The 22,690-nt window shown below is 36.3% G+C and overlaps 1 protein-coding gene across 2 annotated transcripts in view; it reads right to left on the reverse strand.

Moving 5' to 3' along the window:
- Positions 1–429: 429 nt before the first annotated feature.
- Positions 430–22,690, reverse strand: part of RNF217 (ring finger protein 217) — a 59,129-nt gene continuing 36,868 nt past the window's right edge. For both annotated transcript variants that reach the window (XM_085217380.1, XM_085217379.1), the window contains 4 exons: positions 19,955–20,119; positions 14,543–14,744; positions 7,368–7,439; positions 430–6,304 (listed from right to left, as the gene is read on the reverse strand). In XM_085217380.1, the coding sequence (XP_085073506.1) occupies positions 6,231–6,304; positions 7,368–7,439; positions 14,543–14,744; positions 19,955–20,119 (513 nt within the window). In that variant the 3' untranslated portion in view covers positions 430–6,230. The remainder of the gene's footprint in view (positions 6,305–7,367; positions 7,440–14,542; positions 14,745–19,954; positions 20,120–22,690) is intronic.

Raw genomic sequence — 22,690 nt, forward strand, 5'->3', positions numbered from 1 at the left:
AAAGCTTGTTTGGTTCTGTGAGTAGATTTTCATTTTAAAAATGAGGTAAATGTGGCACTGTATTAGTAATATCATGTTCAGTACAGAAGGATAAAATTGCAACAATACTGTTTTAAGTTTGTCAAGTTTTCAGCAAGACAAAACACTGAATGGGGCTAACATGCAACAAAGTTCAAGCAAGTATGTGCAAAATCCATTTTATACTAACACCAAACATTTTTTACGTAAGTTTCTCCTCTTTAGACTTCAACCCATACAACACACTTCAGATCTACTTTTCATGTTTTGATAAGCCAACTAAGCTCCAAAGAAAACTTCTTCCACACAAATATGCATTCTTAACAGACTAATAACTATAATACCTGTTTTTAAATTAAAAATAGGTATTGAGAAGTGAACAATTTGAATTACTCTTAAAAATTTATGTGCTTTTTCTTTTCTTTCTTTTTTTTTTTTTAAACTAGGGAATAACTAATTAAAGCCTAAAACAAGTCATCACCATTGAAATCAAGCATGCACTGGTTTCATTTCTCTACCTTACAGCATTTCGATGTGAGGCTAAGAGCATCAGTGATTAGTTGCACTAAAGGAATGAGGACTCCATTCCTTATTGGAGAACAAGTACAGATCCTGAACCCACATACACAGATACAGAAGAAACAGCAAGGAAGTTATACTCTCATGTAACTGAAACAATCCACATTTGGTAGCTTGCTTTTTTAATTAAAAACAAACAAACAAACAAACAAAAAAAAACAGTAGCAATGTGCCAGCTTCAGCAGTGACCACACTGCTAGTCTTGTAGCTGAATCAAGACTCAGCTGTCTCTTTCATGTAGCAGTAGTACGAAAAGCCAGCAAATATACCAGCAGTGTTACTTTTTAAATATGTGTCTTCTTTTCAAAGTTCATGCGTTAAGCCTGAAAAATATTAAACAGCTATAACTCCAGTTCTTATACCATGCTTACATTTGTTAGAATTTTAAAATAGGTTATTTAACACTTTCTGTGGACATTGTTTTTAATGTTACTGGTAACTCAAATCATTAAGATCCCTCTCGTATTAAAAGCGTACATTCATTCCCCTGACTATTTGCTTTAGTAAGAATGCTATTTGGACAGTCTTCCTTTATGATAGTTTGCATTTCAGAAATAAATTAGATTTTTAAGTAGCTGCATAATGGTTGTCATTTATGGCTGTTAACATACTTCTTAATATTTTGGAATATCAAAGAATTTTGGCCCAATACTGTGCTGGCATAAAATGCGCATAAATTTCCTGATTTAAAAGGGCTAAGGCTGATTTCAGGAGCAGACCCACTACAGAATTAGAAGATAGGAAGAGATTCTCTCTCTAGTTTCCTTGTGTATGATTCTTTCCACCAGCACACCTCTGTTTATTAACAGAGATGAATATAGATTATAAAATAACAGAAATCCATAGTTCTCCTGCACAACTTGGCACTATGCTGTAATTATCATACCAAGAATTATGACTGATGCAATGTCTGTTCAGGAACAAAACTACCACAACTAATTAAAAAAAAAAACACTCAAATTGTCTGCATGGCAAATTGTTTGGCTACTGATCATGAAATGGTTTCTCAGATCTAAGAGGCAAGGGAAACCATTCTATCACTGGGGAATTTGTACCCTCTGACAGAATTATTGTTCTTTCTACATACCACTCAGTGTTACACAGGCTAATCAATATTTTTAATAAGTACAACTTTACATTGGTCAAAACCAATAAATATATGCAAATAATAAAAAAAGCTATCATACCAGGAAGAGTTATGAAGTAAGCAGTAGTAACAAAAATAAAAATCCTCCCTTTCGTACACATTTGCACTGCCCCAGAGAAAGATAAAAGATCAAAGTGCACTGCATTTTAATGACATTTGTAAGATTATGAGTAGACTACTTACGAAGGTGATAAGAATTGAAAACAATTTTTTTTTTTTTGTGCAGAACTAAAATTGATGGGTCTTTCAGAGCACAGGTCTACTCCAAACTGCACTTCTGGCTCTCACTTCTATCCAACCCAGTTTCCTACTCTCAATGTCAAACACATTTACAAAAAAGAACCATACAATTATTTTCCAGTTACATGTCCTTTGTGAGCTCTTTCAGTACACAACTACACTCAAAGTCCACAGCAGGCAAAAAAAGACTCTGCCACAGATACGGCTAAGAGCCTTGAAACTTGACCCAGTTAATGAAGTCTCAAGAGCAGAAGAGCAGCATGGAGCAAAAGGAGAAAAACAAAAAAAAAAATTAAAAAACTCAAACCAGAACTCAATAGATCTGCACACAAAAAAAAAAGCATTTATTTGGCCATACAGATTTACTCAGCATGTAGAGCACATACCTAGAGTGGCCAGTTTGAAAGCATAACTGAAAACTGTTATAGCTCAAACTATGCCATACCAACCCGAAGATAGCTGATCTGGAATCAGGAGCTAACTTGAAGACATGAAATACATGGAAGTGTAGAGTGACACATGGCTAGAACAACTCTTGTTACTTCAGTCTCATCTGAAGACCAAGAACAAGACAGACACTTTAGTTGTAGGGGGTATAATTATTGACAGGTCCTACAAAGATAGCAGAGAAAGAAGTCCACAAAGGCCCCACCACTGTAGGGAAGGCCAGCACTGTTGAAGCTGTGCACCTCCATCCAGGTTATCCAAATGCAGGGAAAGATGACAGGTCAAAGTGAAAAAGCAGCTTCAGCCCGAACTGCAAGCAGTCTCTTGCAACTGGTACAACCTAGAGGTCTGCCCTAGCCTCTAGAAGCCAGCAGAGCTCTGCTCAGCCTGGAGCCTCTGCAGGGCACGCAGCTCTGACCCAGTGCAAAAGAGCCTAAGTACATTAACATAATGATTTCCAGACAGCTTAGAAATTCAGCTCACTTAGAACAGATTTAAGCACTTAATTTGAATACAGATACTGGTGAGCAAGCAATTCTTAGAAGAATAAATAATCCTGAATATGGCGAACGGAATCTGGATACTCGGCGTACAGTAACATCTACCTTAGCAGGTCAATCGGACTGCCTGATGATATTTCCTGCTAATGAAGATGTAATAGAAGAGTCTGATGGTTTCTTAAGAGCACAGTTAAAGCCAAAATATCTTATGGTCCTGAAAGAAAAACCTCTTTTGAATTTCTTACAAAGTCCACCCCATTTCCTTAAAAAAAAAAAAAAAAAAGCTGTAAAATAAATGACACGACTTTGATGTGACGTAAGATTTCCTATAATGAGAATAGTTGTGTAAAATTTACATTTCAATGGATGAAGTTACTGGATTAGATTTTACATTTCAACTTGCTGTGCTACATAATATTAATGAAAACTGTTTGTTACATATTATTCAAATGGCCATATTTTTATAGGGATAGTAAGACTTCAGTATTCTTACGCTGCCTGGCTCCTGCATTTTTTTTTCTCCTTATCTACAGAGAAAAACAAACATTGTCATTCCTATTTTTTCTCTACAGAGAAACAGAGATTGGACTCTCTCATCTTAAAATGGTCAAATATGCCTAGTTTTGCTGCATGTAAAAAAATAAAGAACCACTTTGATTTAATCTGTTCTGATAAAATCCAAATGATCTGAATGAAATTATAATGTAGGGGTTGAGATGTATGCTTTTTCCTCCACTCGTAACACTCTTTTTGAAAGTAAAATAAAGGCAGATCTATTTCTTCCCCTTATGCTCATTATTCTAGCATTTTAACTTCAGATCTTACTGAATTCAGAGAAACTGAAAATAGTGAACAGAAGAGAGAACACAGCTAAGACAACTGCAATAGTATCTCACATAGTTTATAAGGAATCAGGAAAAGAAAGGAAATTAACACATTGTATAGTTACAGATAACCTCAAGTACTAAAACATTCTCAAGTGGAATAGTTCGACATGATATTACAGGTATTGCAAAATGAAATCTATTTATATATATATAAATGCATCTCTCACTCTCTGAGGTCTGAAATTTTCTAAATAATACAAAAATATTATCATTATTTGACATTTAAACAAAGGAATAAGAATCCCTGAGTAAGCCAAAGACAACCGATATGTATGGTCTCAGAAAACACTCAAAACCAAGACTTGATTTTAAGGCAGCTTCCAACCTGCTGATAAAACAGAACTAGAAAAGTGATGAGTTATAGAAGAAGAAATCTAATTAGCAGGTGCATTTGCATTGAGAATAGTATTTGAACTTTACTTCTAAATGTCATTGCTTCCCATCTTAATTAACACATCTTACAAAGGTACTATTTCAACTGACAGAACAACAGGGTTAACACGCCCTTAAGTTCAAACAAAAAATTAAGTACTGTTGACTGTTACAGTATGCTTGCGTTCACGGTTTCAACAAAAGGAAAAAAGAACCAGGAAACAAAACCAGAAGCTGTCTGAAAAAGACACATACTAGCCAACTATAGTAAGCTGATATTTGTGTTTCTAAGTAAACAGAATTCATCAGTTCTTCCGCTGAGGCTTTGAAGTCAGAGTGAGTATCTTATGATAAGAGTATTATGTTGGTGGGGAAATGGACTGTTTACTTAAAAGTTACAACTAGATTCAGGTGTAATAACTTTCGGAGAAGGAGGTACAAAGTAAACCCTCTCAAAAGATATACTATTTCTGAGTGTTAATTTTGAAGTCTGTAGACTTAGGGCACTGATTATCTTCCTTTCCCCCCTCCCACATAAATATGCATCTATATATATACACATGTACGTGTCTTCAAACATTCAAAAAGTACCTTCACACTACAAATCTAACCTTCAAGATCACAGCTCTTTTTAATATAAGTAGGTATTTTCCTAATTTTCTCACTTTGGTGTATCACAGTTAACACAACTTCATTATTTTCTTTTAAGTTGTATTTGTATGATACATTTTGATTATAACTAGAAATGAAAAATTTAGTCTCAACTCCAAATTACATTGCCCTTGTAGTGAAGTGATGAGAAAGAAGTCCAGTGACGAACAGAGGTACTCTGAAGTTCAGGAATAAAGGTCATGGATTGCTATTCTCTTCAGATCTGTTACACACCAGGAACATTGACACTGGAAGTAGAGAATAAGAATGAAATGGTCTCCTAATAATTAACGATCACTTCCTTTAACCAGAATTCAAAATCTTCTTCATGAAACACCAGTGGATGCTCTAAAACTTACGTAGGCTACTTACAAAGCAAGTGTACATGCTATTTAGGTTATAGGATTTCGTTAAGTCAATCTTCCACACACACCTAGTGTGTAGATTATGTACTATATGCTAGTTCAGAATAGAAGAACAGGTTTCCAGCTTCTCTTCAAATTCATTTCCTTGTATGTTCTGTGTCATATTTCAGCGGATATCAATTGCCTGTTCTGTCTCAAGTTACTTCTTGTTATCTAAACCCTTGAAATCTTTTCTTGTACTGAGAGAGGTTCAAAATGCTGTACTCCTCTGGCAAACTCCTCTGGCCATTTCTAATCAATATTAACAGACTTCCAAAAAGTAAATACAAAAGGAAAACCAACCAGCATATTTGTAAGTATCATGAAGTCTCAATAATAGTAAAAATATTTCTGAGGCACTGTTATTTGGCTGTGGCAATCCATGCTGCACAAACATAATCTAAACTCTTGCTCTCTAGTAGGACAACTCAGAAGATAACCAGCTGTCATATCCTGGCATGTGATGGGGTTTTGGTATGCTGAACAGAATGCTGTGTGATGGAAGTTATTTACAGAAGTAGTATTTAATACCAAAAGTAGTATGCTCAGTATACAGTAAGAGTCCAAACACTTCTAAGCATTTCCCCCCTTAAAGGCGAACACTGAAGTTAAATGGAACACGTTAGCAGTTAAATGATTTCTTCACAGGCCAAATCGGTAGTAGAGTTGTGGCTAAAATACAGACTTTGATTGTCTAGTTCATGAACTTAGACTTAAATCTTTCAAAAAACCTCTTCAAAGTAATAATAATAGAAAAAATATTTTAAAAGCAGCAGTCAGGGGGCCCATCCTGTTCAGAGTGCACCAGAGCAAAGAGGCTTTCTGGTCTGCAGTAGTGTTTCAGCTGAGAGAAGATGCAGGAGATCCCCCACTCTTCTTCCAGGGCGATGGCTGTGATGCCGTTACCAGCACTGTATTGCTCTGTTGCACAAATCGTGTATAGTCCTTTGCAGGACCAGCTCAGTTCAGTGAGTATGGCCCATCCTTACCAGGGCATACCTGTCCGTGACCTCTTCCTCTGCTTTTTACAAAGGCAATAGATAGGAAACACAAATAAACCTGTCAAAATAAGAAAATAAGAAAAAAGGCATCAAAAAATGCACCGTGTTCTTTCTTTATATGTAGAGAGTATTAAGACACAGCTCTATATGTCTCAAAAAAGTTTACAGAAGGAATTCAGACAAGCAGAGAAAACCCAGCCTGCAACAGTCTCTCTGGCAATCAGTTAAGTTACACTTTCCCTGTTTAGATTACAACAAAATTCCTGCTAAAAATTAGTTCCTGAAAAATTAATTCCTGAACCAAGTTTTATTTTGTATAAGATACAAACTAAAAACTTTTAACAGCACTTTGGCAACTCTCTGAACAGTTTTGCAGTAATATAATTTTTTAAGGCATTTTTATTTTTTCCCCAGCTTGTATTATTTCAGATCACTAGAGCAAAATACTCTTTACTGGCTTTAGAAGTATTACCAAAATAATATTTTTATTGTTATGGCTTATTTCTAAAGCAGAAATTACTAAGGACAAAGAGTACACTTGCTAGAATAACTGTATTCACAATAAATACAACCACATTAATAGAGCTTTGAAACTATATCACATTAGTTTATGGTACATCTTTTTGTGATGGAATTCAGTTTGGCAGTCTATGCATTAAATCAGACTGAGATTGACTCAGCCTAATTCACTGCTTTTTTCTCCTTACTGTTGTTGCATCATCAAGATGGAGGGATGCTGGGACTATAGCTGGCACCTCCAAAATTTTGTCATGCATATGGCCAAGATATTAGAACTCTGATCCACTGAGGTGACAAAAGGGAGGGCACAAGTTAGGCTGCTCAAGCCCTTTTGGTATTTTAAACTATATTAAAGACTTAGTTTCAAAAAAGCCTTAAGCAAATAATTGAAAAATATGAAATAAAGCTAATAGGCATGAAATGCAAGGAAGAAAAAGATTCTAAAGACAAGTCATTTAAAAAAAATGCATGTGCTTCATACTAGAAACGCATCTAAGAAATGTCTGCCTAATCTAAGTCTCTTAGAGATAAACCCACTGAGATGCTAAAGTCATACAGAAAATCACTGCAAAATCAGACCCAATCATTTATGTTATTCTTACCTACTACAACAGCTACGGCTCCCAGTGCCAGTCCCAGAATCAGTATTAGGGGTGTAATGAGTAGCTTTCCAGCTGAAATAGATAATTCACAAACAATTCAAATTAAGCATTCTGTTTTTTCCTTTTGAGTAATCCACAAATATTTGTGTATCTGACCTCTCACAAGAGTCAGTTTATTATTTTTTATACTTACTACGATCCCTATTTGTAAAGTCACTGTACAAATTCATACAGGAGCTATCTACATATTTTTCTCTGCTCTCTTCACCCACCTCAACTGAGCACAGCTCATCTTGTACATTAACAATTAATTCGCATTTACTTTTATTCTGGAATCTCTTAGGCATTATGACAGGAACATGATGGATATCAAGCTACTATCTTCTGGCACCTCCAACATCCTACAGTACAACAACCCCAGAAAGAAGCCAAGCAAACCAACATCTTCAAGAGCTTAGATTGGCTCAAGGTGATGAGATTAGCTGGTTTCTACAGATGTTTTTGCAGGCTTTAAAAAGCTGTGGTGGAGCCCTCGAATACATTGTGATTTATGCCTAAATCAAAAGACAGTCAACTATTTTGGAACCATATTGCTGCTCTTATACAAATAAGGTACATAAGGCTAAGAGCAAAAGAAGCATGTTCACACTCATAACTTTGAGTTTATAATCTGTAGAACTGCAGGGAAGCAAGGCAGGGTACCCTCCAAAACACTTGAGTCAAAGCTGAACTTTGAATCCAAATTATTTTTCTTGTGTTTAATACTTTCAACTGAACAGCAGAATCTTTCACTGAGTTGGCTGGATAGCTATTTCAATGAAGTCAGTCATCTCAGAAGTGTGAAAACACAGCAGGGTAGGCATGCTTACTAACGTACCAGCTGTTTCAACACAGATTTGAAATTAAGCAATTCTTACATTAAGCATGTGTTTGAAAGATTACCTCTGGAAAGAGAGGAAGAGTGAGTTCATTATCTCTCTCTTCTCTGCCCTTCCCTCTCTCAAGCCACTTGTATCAGATTTCAATAAATGGATTACTTCATTCAACAATGATGTAAATCTCTCCATAACCTTAGCCACTAATTTGGGCAGCAGAAAGGAAAAATGAGATATTTTGGAAGCATTTGCAGTGGTTAAATGAATCAGTCCTTTTCATGCTTTTCTTTTGATAGCTTTTAAATTTCACAGGAGTGTTGTGAGTAGGAAACATTAATTCCTAGAAGAAAAAGTTGGCAAGTATTGTTGGTATTACTCTAGTTGCTAGGCACCCCAATGGCAGACCTTCCTGAGATTCCACTGCACTGCAGTCTGTAAACATAGAAGTTGTCATTGCCTTAAATAAGTTATTCAAGTACGGGGAGGAATGTAGAGTGATGAAAAAACATCAAGAAAAAAAAAAGTGACTAAAACCATTTTAAAAATTACCGGAGCTTTAACAATTTTGAAGTAAAGCTTACAAATTCTGTTTTGAATATAAGCTTTCCATGGGCTAACAATCACGTAATTTGAATTTTAAGAGATTGTTGCATGTTTGGTACAAAAACTACTAAACTTAATCTACTGAATTGGTGATTAAGTACACACCAAAAGAATCTGCAGAATGGTTAAGCTGGTTTTGTGTGTGTGTGTGTGTGTGTGTGTGTGTGTGTGTGTGCGTGTGTGTGCGTGTGTTTTGTTTTTTGTTTTTTTTAAACCAGAGTCACTTCTTTGCCCACATAAAGAATGTTTTTGAAGCTAATTCAGTTTAAGAACTTGTTTATTTACATTTGACAAACAAACTTAAAGCAGCAATAAAGCATGAATGTTTGTTTTTCCCCTTCTGCCTGTGAATATGAAGCTGAGTACTGTGTAGTCTATTAGTTACAAGATCTTACAGGATAGAGACCTTTCATCATCATGGGACAACCAGTTCACTATCTCTATCTCCCTTTATTTAACAATGCATTCTTCCTCAGAAGACTTCAGAAATGAAACAGAATTCCTTTTCTACTTAGATACCTATTACATTTAGGTCCTTAATTTAACTTTTTACAAAGGTAAAGATAAAAAAAGAAGTTAACAAGGTAAGCAAGACACACAGATCACTATTGGCTAGGAGTATAAACATCACCAATCACTGCAAAGCAGCAGATACCTATTTTTTACTCAAATAATCTGCTATTAAGATGGCATGAAACAAATACGTAGAATACTCTGTTTTGTATGTCTAAATTGCTTTCTATTCAAATGCAGTTTGACATATACCATTTGTCACTCTGTGAAGGACTATGAAGCTCAGAGAGAGTCATGACACACTAATTTGTTGTCCTATTTCTGGTAGCTCCAAAATCACTAGCAAAGAGCAAATGTAAACCTTGCCCAAGAGTAGAACAAAGTCTTTGATTGCCTGTGTAGGTTATGATAGTCATTTCAGGTAAGCCCAAAGTTAGTTTTTAAGGATAATTACATACAGTGTTACAAGTAAAAGAAGCCAAAAAAAAAAAAAGTACATTTAAAAAATTCTAATCAAAATAATAGCAGACAATTTCTCTACAGACTCACTCAACATGAAGATTTAGCTATTTGTAGTAAAGTAGTAACTGTATTTGCAAGTGTTTCAGAGAAGTTTCATTAGTTTTGATATACAGAATCTGATTCTTCTACAAAAATGAAAAAGAATATTTCCCTAAACTTTTTTTTGCATAACTTTGGTTTGGTTGTGTTTTTTTTTTTTTTTGGGGGGGGGGGGGGGGTTAATATTTACAAATCTCAGAGAATTCTTCGTCATTCTAAGAAATTCATACATTAGCTTTAGAAAACAAATTCAGTCAGTTAGGATATGGAAAAATAGTCTATTTGTGTGTATATAATTAAGCAGGCATTACAAGTGTCTGAATAGTCACATCTACATAATTTAAATGCTAATACAAGTTTGCATCTCTTTAAGAAGTCCAGTCAAACGTGCATAGGCAACTTCGTACAAGTCAAAGCAACTATAAAGGTGACAATGAAGACTGGATCCTCAAAACGTATGCTTCCTTCCACAGTGCTCAAAACCATGCATAAAGTGCATCTTGCACTCCATGTTGGGACAGCAGTGTGTGTCAATCAGATATAAAAATGTGCTGCTTTCAGAATCCTGTTTGAGATACTACTCACCACACACAGAACTTCTTGTTTAATCACATCTTGTGTCTTGCTGCGCATCTATGTAGTAAGTATGTAGCAATTGACTTTGAACATGATTCATCCAATTCAAGTGGCTCTTAAGTGGCATCTTAAACCTAAGACAGCTAAACGTCGTTTTTCCTTCCTGAGGTCAATAACCAAATCAACCCAAATCAATTCATCACTAACTCAAGTTGCAATCAAACATTCTGCTTCAACAACTGAACCAAAAGGAATCTAATTAGCATGAGGATGAAATCTCCAGATCAGCTTTCTATACTCACAGTCCTAGCAACTTCATCCTTCAGTGCTGGCTACAGGATAAAGTTCCTCTAAAGATCTCAACTGTTTCATTCCCCAGTCAGCATGTATAGCCTGGGTTGCCACTTCCCAGGTATGGAATATATTTGATTTTGTTTAACTTCATGCCGTTTGGTCATCACCCAGCTCTCTAATTTGTCATAGCTGGCTAAGGTGGGGAGAGAAGTGACATCAAGAAAAAGCAATCACTTCTGCACCCAGTATATTTTCTTCTGCTTTCAACTTTACAAAACCATTTATTCTCAATGAAAACTGTTGAAATTTACGCTGCCATAAAGGTTTTCCCCTTATTTTTATTAAAGAAGTCTGTGACGCAAACATTTACTGCTTGACAGAAAATGACAGCATGCCAATCTGCTAAGAAATGTTCTTCCCTTTCTATGGACTACATCTACCCAGATTTAGTAGAAACAAACCAAAGAACCTTCTCTGTTCAGACTACAAAATCACCACATTTACTTAAAGGAGTATTTCCTCTCCATAGTAAGAGAATAAAATACATCAGAAAAAGCATCTAGCAACACATTACGTCTCCTACTGGCAGCAAAGACAGTGTTCTCTTAATTCCCACTACTTAGCCAAGTAGCAGTGACATTTCACTACACTAAATCAATTTTTTAATATTTTACATGCTACTAAAATTAAGAAATCTGTTTTTAACAGCCTGCTTCTCTGCTACAACCTCCTCTTTCTGCTGACTCTCATAACAGAGTCAGAGCTCAGTCTTGCACTGTGACACCTAATGACAAAGACAATGTATTTACATTTAGAGCTACAAGTCCAGCTAGAGATGACAGAAGGATTTAGGGTCACAAGTATCAATGTAGAATTCTTTGAATCATTGTGGATTTGGGTGTTAACAAGTAAAGCTAAAAATCACAGTCAACAAATACATTCCCTAGCAAGTTCAGCTCTATTAAAATGATGAACATTGCTGTAGGAAATAACTCAATGACAGCGCAGGAAAGAAACCCCCAGAGAAATTTGGACTGAGGATTGGAGCTTCAGTAATCTTTTTTGGCTTACTAATTTAGGCAAACCACAAGTATACTTAAAGAGAAATGAAAGCAAAATATCTTATGCCTTCTCTATGCATACTTTTATAATTACGAACATACACATTTTTACCACTGAATTTTAACTGTTACATGTGCTTCCACATTTCATTACTACCTCCAAGCTACTGTTTGCCTATAAACTAATTCTCTTTTAAACCAGTAATAGTTGTTTTTTTTTTTTTTGAAAAAGAAATGACAAGTATTACTATTTCCTAAAAAAAAAAACATACAACAAGAAAGAGGAGAACATAATCTTAAAATTAGCATTATGCACATTCATTGAAAAATGTCAACTTTTATGTGTTAGGCATTGGAAAAATTAAGACATCATGTAATGTTTGGTAATATAATTTTCATGTAATTTTCATATAAACAAAATACTTGCTTATGTTTTTATCTGCATCAAACAAAACAAGTTTAATCTTGGGATAACATTACCCATGATTCTACATGTGAATAGCAAAGAATGGGATGTCCCTGAACTCAGTCCCTTGCTATCACAGCAAAGCAGCTTATATTGTGGTTGCTTTTACTGGAAGTTTTTTTGAAACATTACGCAGTACTTCAAAATAGCCCTTGAATTTTAAGCTTACATTTATTCATGAACAGTTTATACCTACATGCTGTAGTGCCAGCATTGTCTTTAATAGTACTTCTCATGTGCTGGAATTTCACTCTAGAAAATGCAACGTGAAAATATCCAATTGTTTTGATTTTTTATCCATTTTCCTATTTATTTCCGTATTTTTAATTCTCTCTTACAAAGTTTGATCAAAAATCTTATGAGGTTCTGAAGTCAAACTAATGGGGTCTGTATTATTTACTGACATTCATTATAAATACATTGCAGGTTTCTTGGTTGTAAAAAACTTGCAGATCAGCTACTAATTCCTCTTAGCAAGCCTATGAGTCCAGTGTCAACTCCTATGCTACTTTAAAATGGAAGTCACCTAGTATTTTAGTGGAACATATTTGGCTCGGGAGCACTGTTTTCACCACAGGTCTGCTGACTTCTACTTCCACACATTCGGACTCTTGCCTTTAACTCTACATTTGACATCAAACAACGTGTAAACTGAAAGAGTTTCCTCATCTGAGGTGAATTCCAGGTTTTTTCCAATTCCTGTGCCTTAATTCACAGTTCAGAATGTCCCATTTTCCTTAACAGGTCTCCAGCTTTTAACACCTAATGGAACTATTTTCTATCATGTTACATATAGCTTTACATGATACAAACTAACTACAATTACTCAAGTTAATGCATACATAAAATAACAAGTAATCTAAAAATTTATTTTTCTTGTGCTTATGTAAGTTGAGACAAGTATACTAGTTCAAACCAAATCAAGACTATCTTTAAAAAAAAAAATCACAATATTCCCTTGAGATAAATTAATTTACATAGTTGCATTTTAAGTTCGATCCTTTTTTCAGATCCAAAGCTAACAGCTAAAGGATAAGTGCCCTCCTATATATACGTAAAGAGAATAAGCCTGAGTGCTTTGGTTATCAAAACAAAGTCAGGTTCAAATCCAAATGATGTTTTATTCAGACAAATCTTTCACTCAGAGGTTCGTCTAAAAAGATTCCTGCTCTGACTCATTTCTCCTGTATGTTTTTAGAAGAATGACATAAGATCCGACAAATGTATATTGACAGTCTCGTATCTTTCTGTTAGTGAAATCACAGAGATCTACTTTCTATTAGAAGAGCTATTGAGGACCAAACTAATAAGCAGTCATCAACTGGTAGCAAGTAACAAAACTTCAGACAAGACCTGAAAAGTTTAGTGGAAAAATGTAGGATTTCAGATGCTTCCTTCTCCCCTCTGTTCCTACTTGAAAGCTCAGGTATCCCTCAGTTCAGTACCTAAATCCATTTTTGGAAATAATCATCCCAAGTGTTGTACAGGCACACTCCAATCTAACATGTATCTGAGATGCCAGACTCCACTGCATCAGTCACCAAACCTTGTGCTATTGCCTTTGTTCAGCTACAGTCAGCTCATCCAATGGATCTATATTTCTGCTGCTACTTGACCTGGTGTTGCTTTCACAGCATGCTTGAGCAAGTGCTTCTTGATTTGTACAACAGCAGAAAGAAATACAGTCTGATAAAGGTAGCTGTACAACAATATGAAAAAATAGAAATATGAAATTTTAAGGTAAAACTGAACAAAGTTGTTTCACTGAAAGATCTTCATGTGAAACTACAGTATGGCAGTTTCACAGCTACAACATGTGAGGTGGTCTATTTAGGTATCTGAAGTCACAAGAAGGTAATCAGAAGCAAACTAAGTTTTCAATAGAATTAAAGTTATTCTTTAAGGCTAGCCTACGTCGAGACATATTTTTGTCAGTTTGCTTGGGTAGATTTACAGTTTGCTTACATACTATGAAAAAAGATTAGGAAACGCAAGCTACCAAAATAGGACACAGTTAACCACACATAATTCATAATAATCCATGCTCATGAAAGTGACTATAAATATATTCTAATATACTTAGTAAATCATTTTTTACATAGCTAAAAAAGAGGCTGCCCATCCTACACTTTAAACCTATACATACATACCTTTAAGATACTGATACCCCACCTGCCTCAATCACCTTTTTATGCAGCTCTCTACAAAGTGCATTTATCCACTCACCACAGACAGAGCCTCGCACTAATCTCCTCAAGTGTGGTCTCTCGGGGAGGTAGCGGTATTTGCATCCAAAGATACTGAGGTTTGATGTGTGATCTCCAAAGAAACGGAGCTGGCGGTATCTCTCCCCACAGCGGTAACAGAAATTAGTGTTACACTGGGAACAGGTCATGTGGTCACACCCTTCTGTTCTCTGGATGTGGATCTTTAGGAACAGAAGGAAAAAGAAAAGATTATTTTTAACCCCAGAAGTGAAGGAAAGCAAGCAATACTCCAACGCAGCCCACATGCGGCAGATGAGAAGATACTGCAAGCAGCCCACCATGGAACTCAGCATCTGCATTAAATGATACAGCAGCTGTGCTAAGACAACTATGTTTTTTTAAGGCATGCTTCAGATCAAACATGAGTTACAGCTGTTTCCAGGCTTTTACGTAAGAAATGCCTTCCTACGTCATTCTTCCCTTTCATTTAAACAGCCATTGTCTCAGAAGATCCCTGCCTTAAGATGAAAACTTGTTTTTATTACTCAAGTAGACAAATTAGCATCAAATTTTATTAGGAAAGAAAGCAGCACAGTAAATAAGTTTTGAACTCTGTATGACCCCTCCATAGATGGGTTTCCCTCTCACGGCACCTGTGGCCCCACTCTTTCTCATTATTACCACAAATTGATTTGGCATTTTGTAATAAGCACTACAAAGATTCTGCTGTAGAAAGAGGGACTTGGAAAGCACGGGATGTTGTTTTTTTTTGTTTGTTTGTTTTGCTTTTAAGTGTTTAAAAGAAAGATTCCAAAAAATCTATGAAAAAATACAATAAACTTTTACAATGCCTACAGTATAGCATTAAGGTGAGCTGCCTAGGCTCTGCTTCTACCTTTCCAATCATTTTCTGCATGAAATACCTTATTTACTATTTCTTTACTTCCATATACTCCTCTGCATTTACTTACTTTGCACACATTTAAAGGATTCAATTTCAGTTAACAGTTTCAAGAAACTTAGAAGTAGCTGTATAATTACTGTTGCAGTGCATAATGTGATAGAATGAAACATACTCCCCTAGACTGCCTCTCTTCTTAATCTTGCCAACTAAAACCACTGCTAATGGGGTGGTGGTAAAAAAAAAAAAAAAAAAAAAAACAACTTTGCCTATCTCACAAAATGGATAAATAGCACGACCCCACACACATGCTCCATAATGCAACAACAGATAAAATTTCACAGTAACTGTGTTTGGAAGTAACCAGAGATTATCTATTTTAATCCCTAGCTCAGCACTGGGCTAACTCCAAAGGCAGACCAGACTGGTTCAAGCTTTGTCTTTGAACAACATACCCATACTGGGTGAGACTATTACTTGTTCCAGACCCTCCCTGGGAATAGTCTTCACTCCTTATATCTTTCTTGCTGAAACTCGTGATGATTCCTCCTTAATTTCTTACTCATATCAACCCATATTTATTTTGCAGAGAGTACAGGTATAGACATCACCACTTAATGGCCCTGCAAGCACCAGAGGTGATGAAAGCTCAGGTGCAACTGAAGCCTCTAAACTCAACAGATGTTTGCATCTTCTGGGGCCATCTGACATTCCTTAGAGAGTCAACAGTGGTACTGATCAAGCTTCATCTAGAATCTGAGAAATTTCTTTCATCTCAACTGCTGCTGAAACTGGTACTCTACATAGGTAACAAGCTGACATTTTCTACTGGCACTTCTTTCAGCAAAAGACTGCAAGGCAGATGTAGTCAGAAGTAGGTGTGCCAACATCACTGTGCCAATGAAGGCAATCTCAAGATTTCTGCACTTTCAAACACTTATTTTATGAATAAGACAGGAAAGACATTCACAAAAACTTACTGTGCTATAATAAGTCACATCTTGGTGGAAAGTAGATTTCATCCAATAGAAGGGACGCAAATAGGCTGACTATACAATCATCCCCATCTATTCTGAAGAAGCCCAACATGATTTTATTTGTTTCTATCATTCCTTTACCTGCATGACAGGTTCCTTGTTTTTCCACAAGTACCTGAGAAAACACCATTGCTGAGCTTTATAAGCTGCTTGACTTCAAAGCTCTCACTTTTAAGCACTGAAGTACACGTAAACTGGAAGAAAATCTATGCAGTTATACCAATTTTTGAAGTTACACATGGTGCTTTTTCTTAAAAAAAAAAAAAAAAAGGTCAATTTGACTTTCTCCCTCTTTTCAGGCTTTATATGAAAAACATTAACCACATTCATTGAACCATAGTCTATTTAAGTTATTAACCTCAACTGAAATTGAGAAATGATCTATGCTATCTCCAAGCAGCATATAACAAGTTTAGAAAAATCTCTCTTAAAAAAAAAAAAAAGCAACATGTCAAAAATTAATTTAAGATACGGAAAAAAGGAGCCCTTTCTACTATTTGCATACTTAAACATACTCACACGTAAAACACTTAAGTATTTTGTATGTAACACTTTATTCTGTAAGAATACCTTGCAGAGAACAGGTAAAATATAAGCTGTTTCTACCAGGTGTGCTAAAGGTGCATCCACGTACTGTGTAAAGTAATCAGGCTGAAGCTCATTTAACAGTGGCTGCTAGTACTCACATTATGAATGATCAAACATGTTCAAAGCACTTACCAAAAAACACTGAAAAACATGTGAATACTTGCCTAAGGATGTGTCCCTCCACCCATAGAGTATTCCTGTTTTCTCAACTGCATGCCCAGACATGGTAATCATGGAGAAATAAAAACCATGATATAGCTAGCAAAAAGAAGTTTTGTGTCTATAAATTTGCATATACAGAAGTGTATCTCCAGAAGATATCTGTGAAATACTGTCACAATTTATGACATTAATCAGAGTTATATCTTCTAGGTTACCAATAGCCTTAAAAGTCTGCCCAGTAAAGAATACCCACCTTACTGAAGTTTCTGTCTTTAGATTCCATTAGCTTTAGTTTCACAGTAAAGACCAAATACTCACCACTCAATTTATTTTACTTCCTTTTCTGAAAATTTTGACTGCTGCAAATTTGTAACCAAAACATGAAAGAAGTTCTTTAAACAGAATATTCATATATATATAAAAATAAACATGCTGCTTGAAACACTGTCTATGTAGATTTAAAAAGATAGTTCAAAAAGTATGTTATGAACCCTGTTTTCTCTTTTATTATTTTCTCTTTTTTAATCGGAAATATGACAAGCTTTCTGAGTCAATGTAGTACATGATATTTTATATAGAGTTTTTGAGCTGTGGCTGAAGAGGAAAAAAAAATTAGCTCCAACCTCCCCACACTCAGATTTTTCACTTTTGGTTTGTTATCCCTCTATGCCCAGGTATCCTTTGGTGCCTTGACAAAGAATTCTGCATAAGATGTACTTTTTAAAATATACAATATCTGATTAAGAAAAAACAATGCCACTATTTCAACCACCAACTAAGTGGTTCTTTTGATTTGCTAGTTACAGATTTGATTTAAAAAACAATATGTTGGTGTAAAAAACCATGTTGATATAAGCTTTTCAGAGGTTGTGAACAGGAAGAACTTTTTCATTTCTTGAAGAAAAATACCAGAAACTGGGTACAGTTTATGGAAAGACTGAACTCCTTCTCAGCTATTCATTTATAATATCACATTATCAGAAAGAACTTAAAAATGATTTTTCTGTGCTAATTCTGTAACTTCTCATGCTATCTTCCACCCTACAGGTTTTATTTACTTTTTTTTTCCTGTGTTAAATCAAATGAAATCTGGAATTTTTTAGAAATCAACAGCCCAATTCAAACAATTAGGGACTTAAGCTGCCTCTACAACCACCTGAAGGGAGGTTCTAGTGAGGTGCAGTCGGCCTCTTCTCCCATGTAACCAGCAACAGGACTAGAGCGCATGGCCTCAAGTTGCACCAGGGCAAATTCAGATTAGATGCTAGGAAATACCTCTCTGAGTGGTCGGGTGCTGGTTTGGGCTGCCCAGGGAGATGGTGGAGTCACTGTCCCTGGAGGTATTCAAGAAGTGTTTAGATGTTGTACTGAGGGACCTGGTTTAGTGGGAAATACTGCTGACAGCTGAACAGTTGTACTGGATGCTCTTAGGGGTCTTTTCCAACCTTGGTAAGTCCACAATTGTAAGTATAGCCTTCTCTTTCAAAAGATTGCAGCAAAAACAGTCACACGAATCACGTTCTGAAAAGTCAGGTTATTAAAAGTTTAAGGCAGGAAGCCTTTGTTCTTTTCTTTCCAGCTAGTAACCCTCCTCTACTTCCTTTTCACATTCATACTTTTTGGTTTGGTACATTATTTTCTCCTTTATTTCATATGACTTATTTCAATAGAAACAACATATGCATTGTCACGAAAATCAATCTGGACACAAGTCAAAGATTAAAACCAAAATAAGATACTTCTGTCCACTCCAGAAGGAAGTTTGTAAAAAGATGTTACTGTAAGACTTCCCAGAAACTGAGCATTAAAGAACTGGCTCAAACCTATCATATCTAAGCAAATGGCAGTTGCTAAAACTCAATGTCACATGTATGTAAGAGAAAGGGTAAACAAATGACCACAGATTTCACGGCTTTACTAATTTTTCTTTGTGCTTTGAAGTGTTTCAAACTATGGCACCACATGTGTTTATTTTCCCATTATCAAATTAAGAAGCTTAACAAATTGAGAAGTATACCCTTATGACACACAGCAAGGCTCCAAGCGCAACTAAGTATCTCCAGATTTTTAGTTCTTACTGTCAGCAGCTGCAGACAACTGCTGAGGAAAAAGTGAACAACCATAACAAACACCTTTGTTGAGGGCAACTGGGGCAGGGCCACTGGGGGGTTGTTCAAACTCATTCAAGTATTTAGGCATCTATCCTGGAAGGACATAAAATGACATTTTTAGGGCATGAGACTGCACTTCATTCTGTTGAAAGTATTTATGAGAAAGGGCTAAATGTCAGTCCTTTCACAGGCCTAAAGATCTTCTGGTTTTGCCAAAACTTAAAGTGTCTCCTAGTTAACTTGTCCTTAAGTACTTCCTGCTTTACTCCAACATCAAATTCACCCAACTCTTCCGAGCTCTCTGGAAAACCTGATGAACAGCATCATATTTTGCTAAAACTTTATATTTATTTAAAGCTTTGTTACAGGAATAATTCAGACTAACACACTCATTACAAGTTGAGACTCAAAATTTTCTTAATGTTTCTTTTAGATGTTAAGAGTCTGTGAAACCAGTTCAGGGAGGTAAGCAAAATACCTCACCCATTTTTCTCTCTGGGTCAAAGGTAAGAGTCTACACAGCAAGTGTGAATTTTGCTTCAAACCCAGAATAGAAGCTACAAATATTTAGACTACATAAATATTTAAGCAGTTTTAAGCTAACATCTGTGCACCCCTAGAATGCAACTTACCTTGCATTTTGGACACTTCTGAGCATTCCTCTGCCCGTGCTCAATCTCATTGGCCCAGTGACGCAACAGCTTGTCTCCCTTTTTGTACTCTTTGCAGTTAACACCTTCATGCCAGGGAGAGTGGCACTTGAAACACCAGACAAATTGGCAAGATGGACACTGGATCTGTACAAATGGGAAAACACACATTTACAAGCTATACACTGACCCAACTGGAAAGCGTGTTTTAAAAATGCTGCTCTTAAGTCAAAGAGTAACTGTCCAGCAATGAGGGTCTAACATCTTCTGCAATGTCCATTTTAAAAACAAATTCAACAAGCTATGCAACACAACACTGATTTCTTTTTTAAAATTATTTTTAAAGAGAAAAAAATACAGAATTATTAAAATCCAAGAAAGGCTCCAGACAAGCAAAGCACATGAGTATCTTGTTTTCCAAGATAATATCTTGGAGTATCTTTCCAAGAAAATACCTTCCAAGATGGTTGCCCCAAACACACTTGTCACCAGGTAAAAAATCAGTAGCTAACTTTCACTGTGATGGATCTCATTCTTCCAGATATAACCTACACTCCCTAGCCTTCTACCAGAGAGGACACAATTCTCTTCTAGCAGGAACCTGGAGAAACCAGAATGGGTTTTGAAGCTTCTATTAGAAACAGGCTGGGGAAAAGATGCCAAGTGTGAGGGCCCTTCTCCTTTCCAGTCAAGTGCCCCTACCACCAGTTTGATGCCAGACACCTCTGATCAGACATGTGCCAAACAGCACACTTGTTAACAACCACAATAATGGCCGAAAAGGTAAGCCAAGCTCTTTACATTGATAGAGGATCTACTCTTCCTGCTCCTAGTTTTGAATCATTACAACAAACACACAATCATCACACCTTTTAGAGCTTGGCTATTACTTGTAAAAAGCTGCTGGAGCTGTATTTGTAAAAGCATTAAGCAACGCAGGCACTCTGCAGGTGCTCACACATGAAGTCTGGCCACACACCTGGTCCTTGACTGAAGATAGCAACAAGCAGAAGCCACATTAGACATGGACACATCCAGGCTTCAGGAACATCTCCACTACATGTGTTTGGTAGCACATGATTTGAGCAGGGCTATGAATACATGGAGGGAAGCTGGGGAAGGCACAACCCTCATGCAACCACTCATTTCCACCAGCCCATCCACAGCCCATGCCTAACACAGCCCCTACTCTATGCCAATGCACAGACTGGCCTGAGGAATTCAACCAAAACAAGCTTCTCAGCCACAGCTGTCTCCTGCCTCCAGCTCACTATAGACACGTGAGGAAAGGAAGGTCTCTCTTGGGGTATGGCCCAGGTGAAGCCCACAGAACACCTTTTGGAAGTCCTGGCATCACACAAGCTGCCCAGGCTCTCTGCTCAGACACACCATGCCACCTCAGCTCTGTACTGAGGCCAAAGCTGGCACTCTGATCTGCCTCAAGTAGTTTGCTGCAGCACAGCCAGAATTGTTCATATATGCAGTTATTACATCCATTACTACTAGCAAGCTAATACAGAGCTGATCTGATCTCAAGAGTGATCGAAATGAAGCTGTCTGCAGCCCTTAATGCTTCTTCCTAAGCCCTTTCTGCATAGACTTTTTTTTTTTAAATGTGAAAAACTAAAGGCAAAAACTTAAATGATAATTGATAAATGGCTCTAGCTAGTACTTTTATGTCTCTACCTGACCCACTGTTTAGTGGTTGCCTTTAATTTTAATTGTAGAAAACAAATGTTTCTGCATTGCAGCAACATCTGAGAGCGTAGCCTCATTTCTGTGATGAGAAATATTTCTGAGTAGCACTGTTCAACCAAGTATTTTATCTTTATCAGATATGATAAAGTATCATCATCCGTATGATGTGCTGCTCAGCTCTGTGAACCACTTCTGCTTACCTCTTTAAGTCAATCCAAACCTACAGATCAGCAAGTGCAAGAATGTGAGTTCATGCTCAAAAGATTTAACAATTTTCTCACTGTATCTAAGATGGCATTTCCCCCTCCAGAATTCTGTATGGCTGAAGTGTAAATAAGGAAGACAACCTTGAGATGTAGACAGATTTTCTTTTTACAAGATGTTTTAACATTTCAGTTGGTCACCATTTCTGGTCATTATTCCTCTTAAACAAAAGAGTATTCAAATGCTAGAACACAGCTTTTTCCTTCATATCTAGCAGACTAAGACAATGTAATTTAAAAACAGATGAAATAAATTCTGATGTCCTGTATCCTGCATAAGTATGACTTTGTGCTTGTTATAGCAAGACAGGGTGGAATTTTTTCCACAGTAAACACTAAAATACTTAACAAAAGAAAACTGCATTTACATGCTTTCTGTCAATGAAATAAGGTACCAGAAACACAGGTAGGTAGCATACAAAACTTGTTTGCATTGAAACAACATGCTGAAGTTATAACAAATATATTACAAACTATAACTTTTTGTATGAGAATATGGTAATGGCCTATGGCCAAGACAAAGTATATAACAACCAACATACAAAATACAACCAGTGCCTTTACTCAGATTTGTTGGTCTACTGGCTAAGACTACATTAAAAAAAATACACACACACACACACACACACACACACACACACTATCCTGCAATCTTTGCTTAATTCTTCATAAAAACAGCTTAAGAGGAAAGAGGAAAATCTCCATTCTGAAGAACCTAAAAAATATTTATTGTTACTAACGAAATTCATGCAGAGCA

Source organism: Meleagris gallopavo, chromosome 2 (genome assembly GCF_905368555.1).
Source record: "Meleagris gallopavo chromosome 2, MGAL_WU_HG_1.1, whole genome shotgun sequence".
Lineage (NCBI taxonomy): Eukaryota > Metazoa > Chordata > Aves > Galliformes > Phasianidae > Meleagris > Meleagris gallopavo.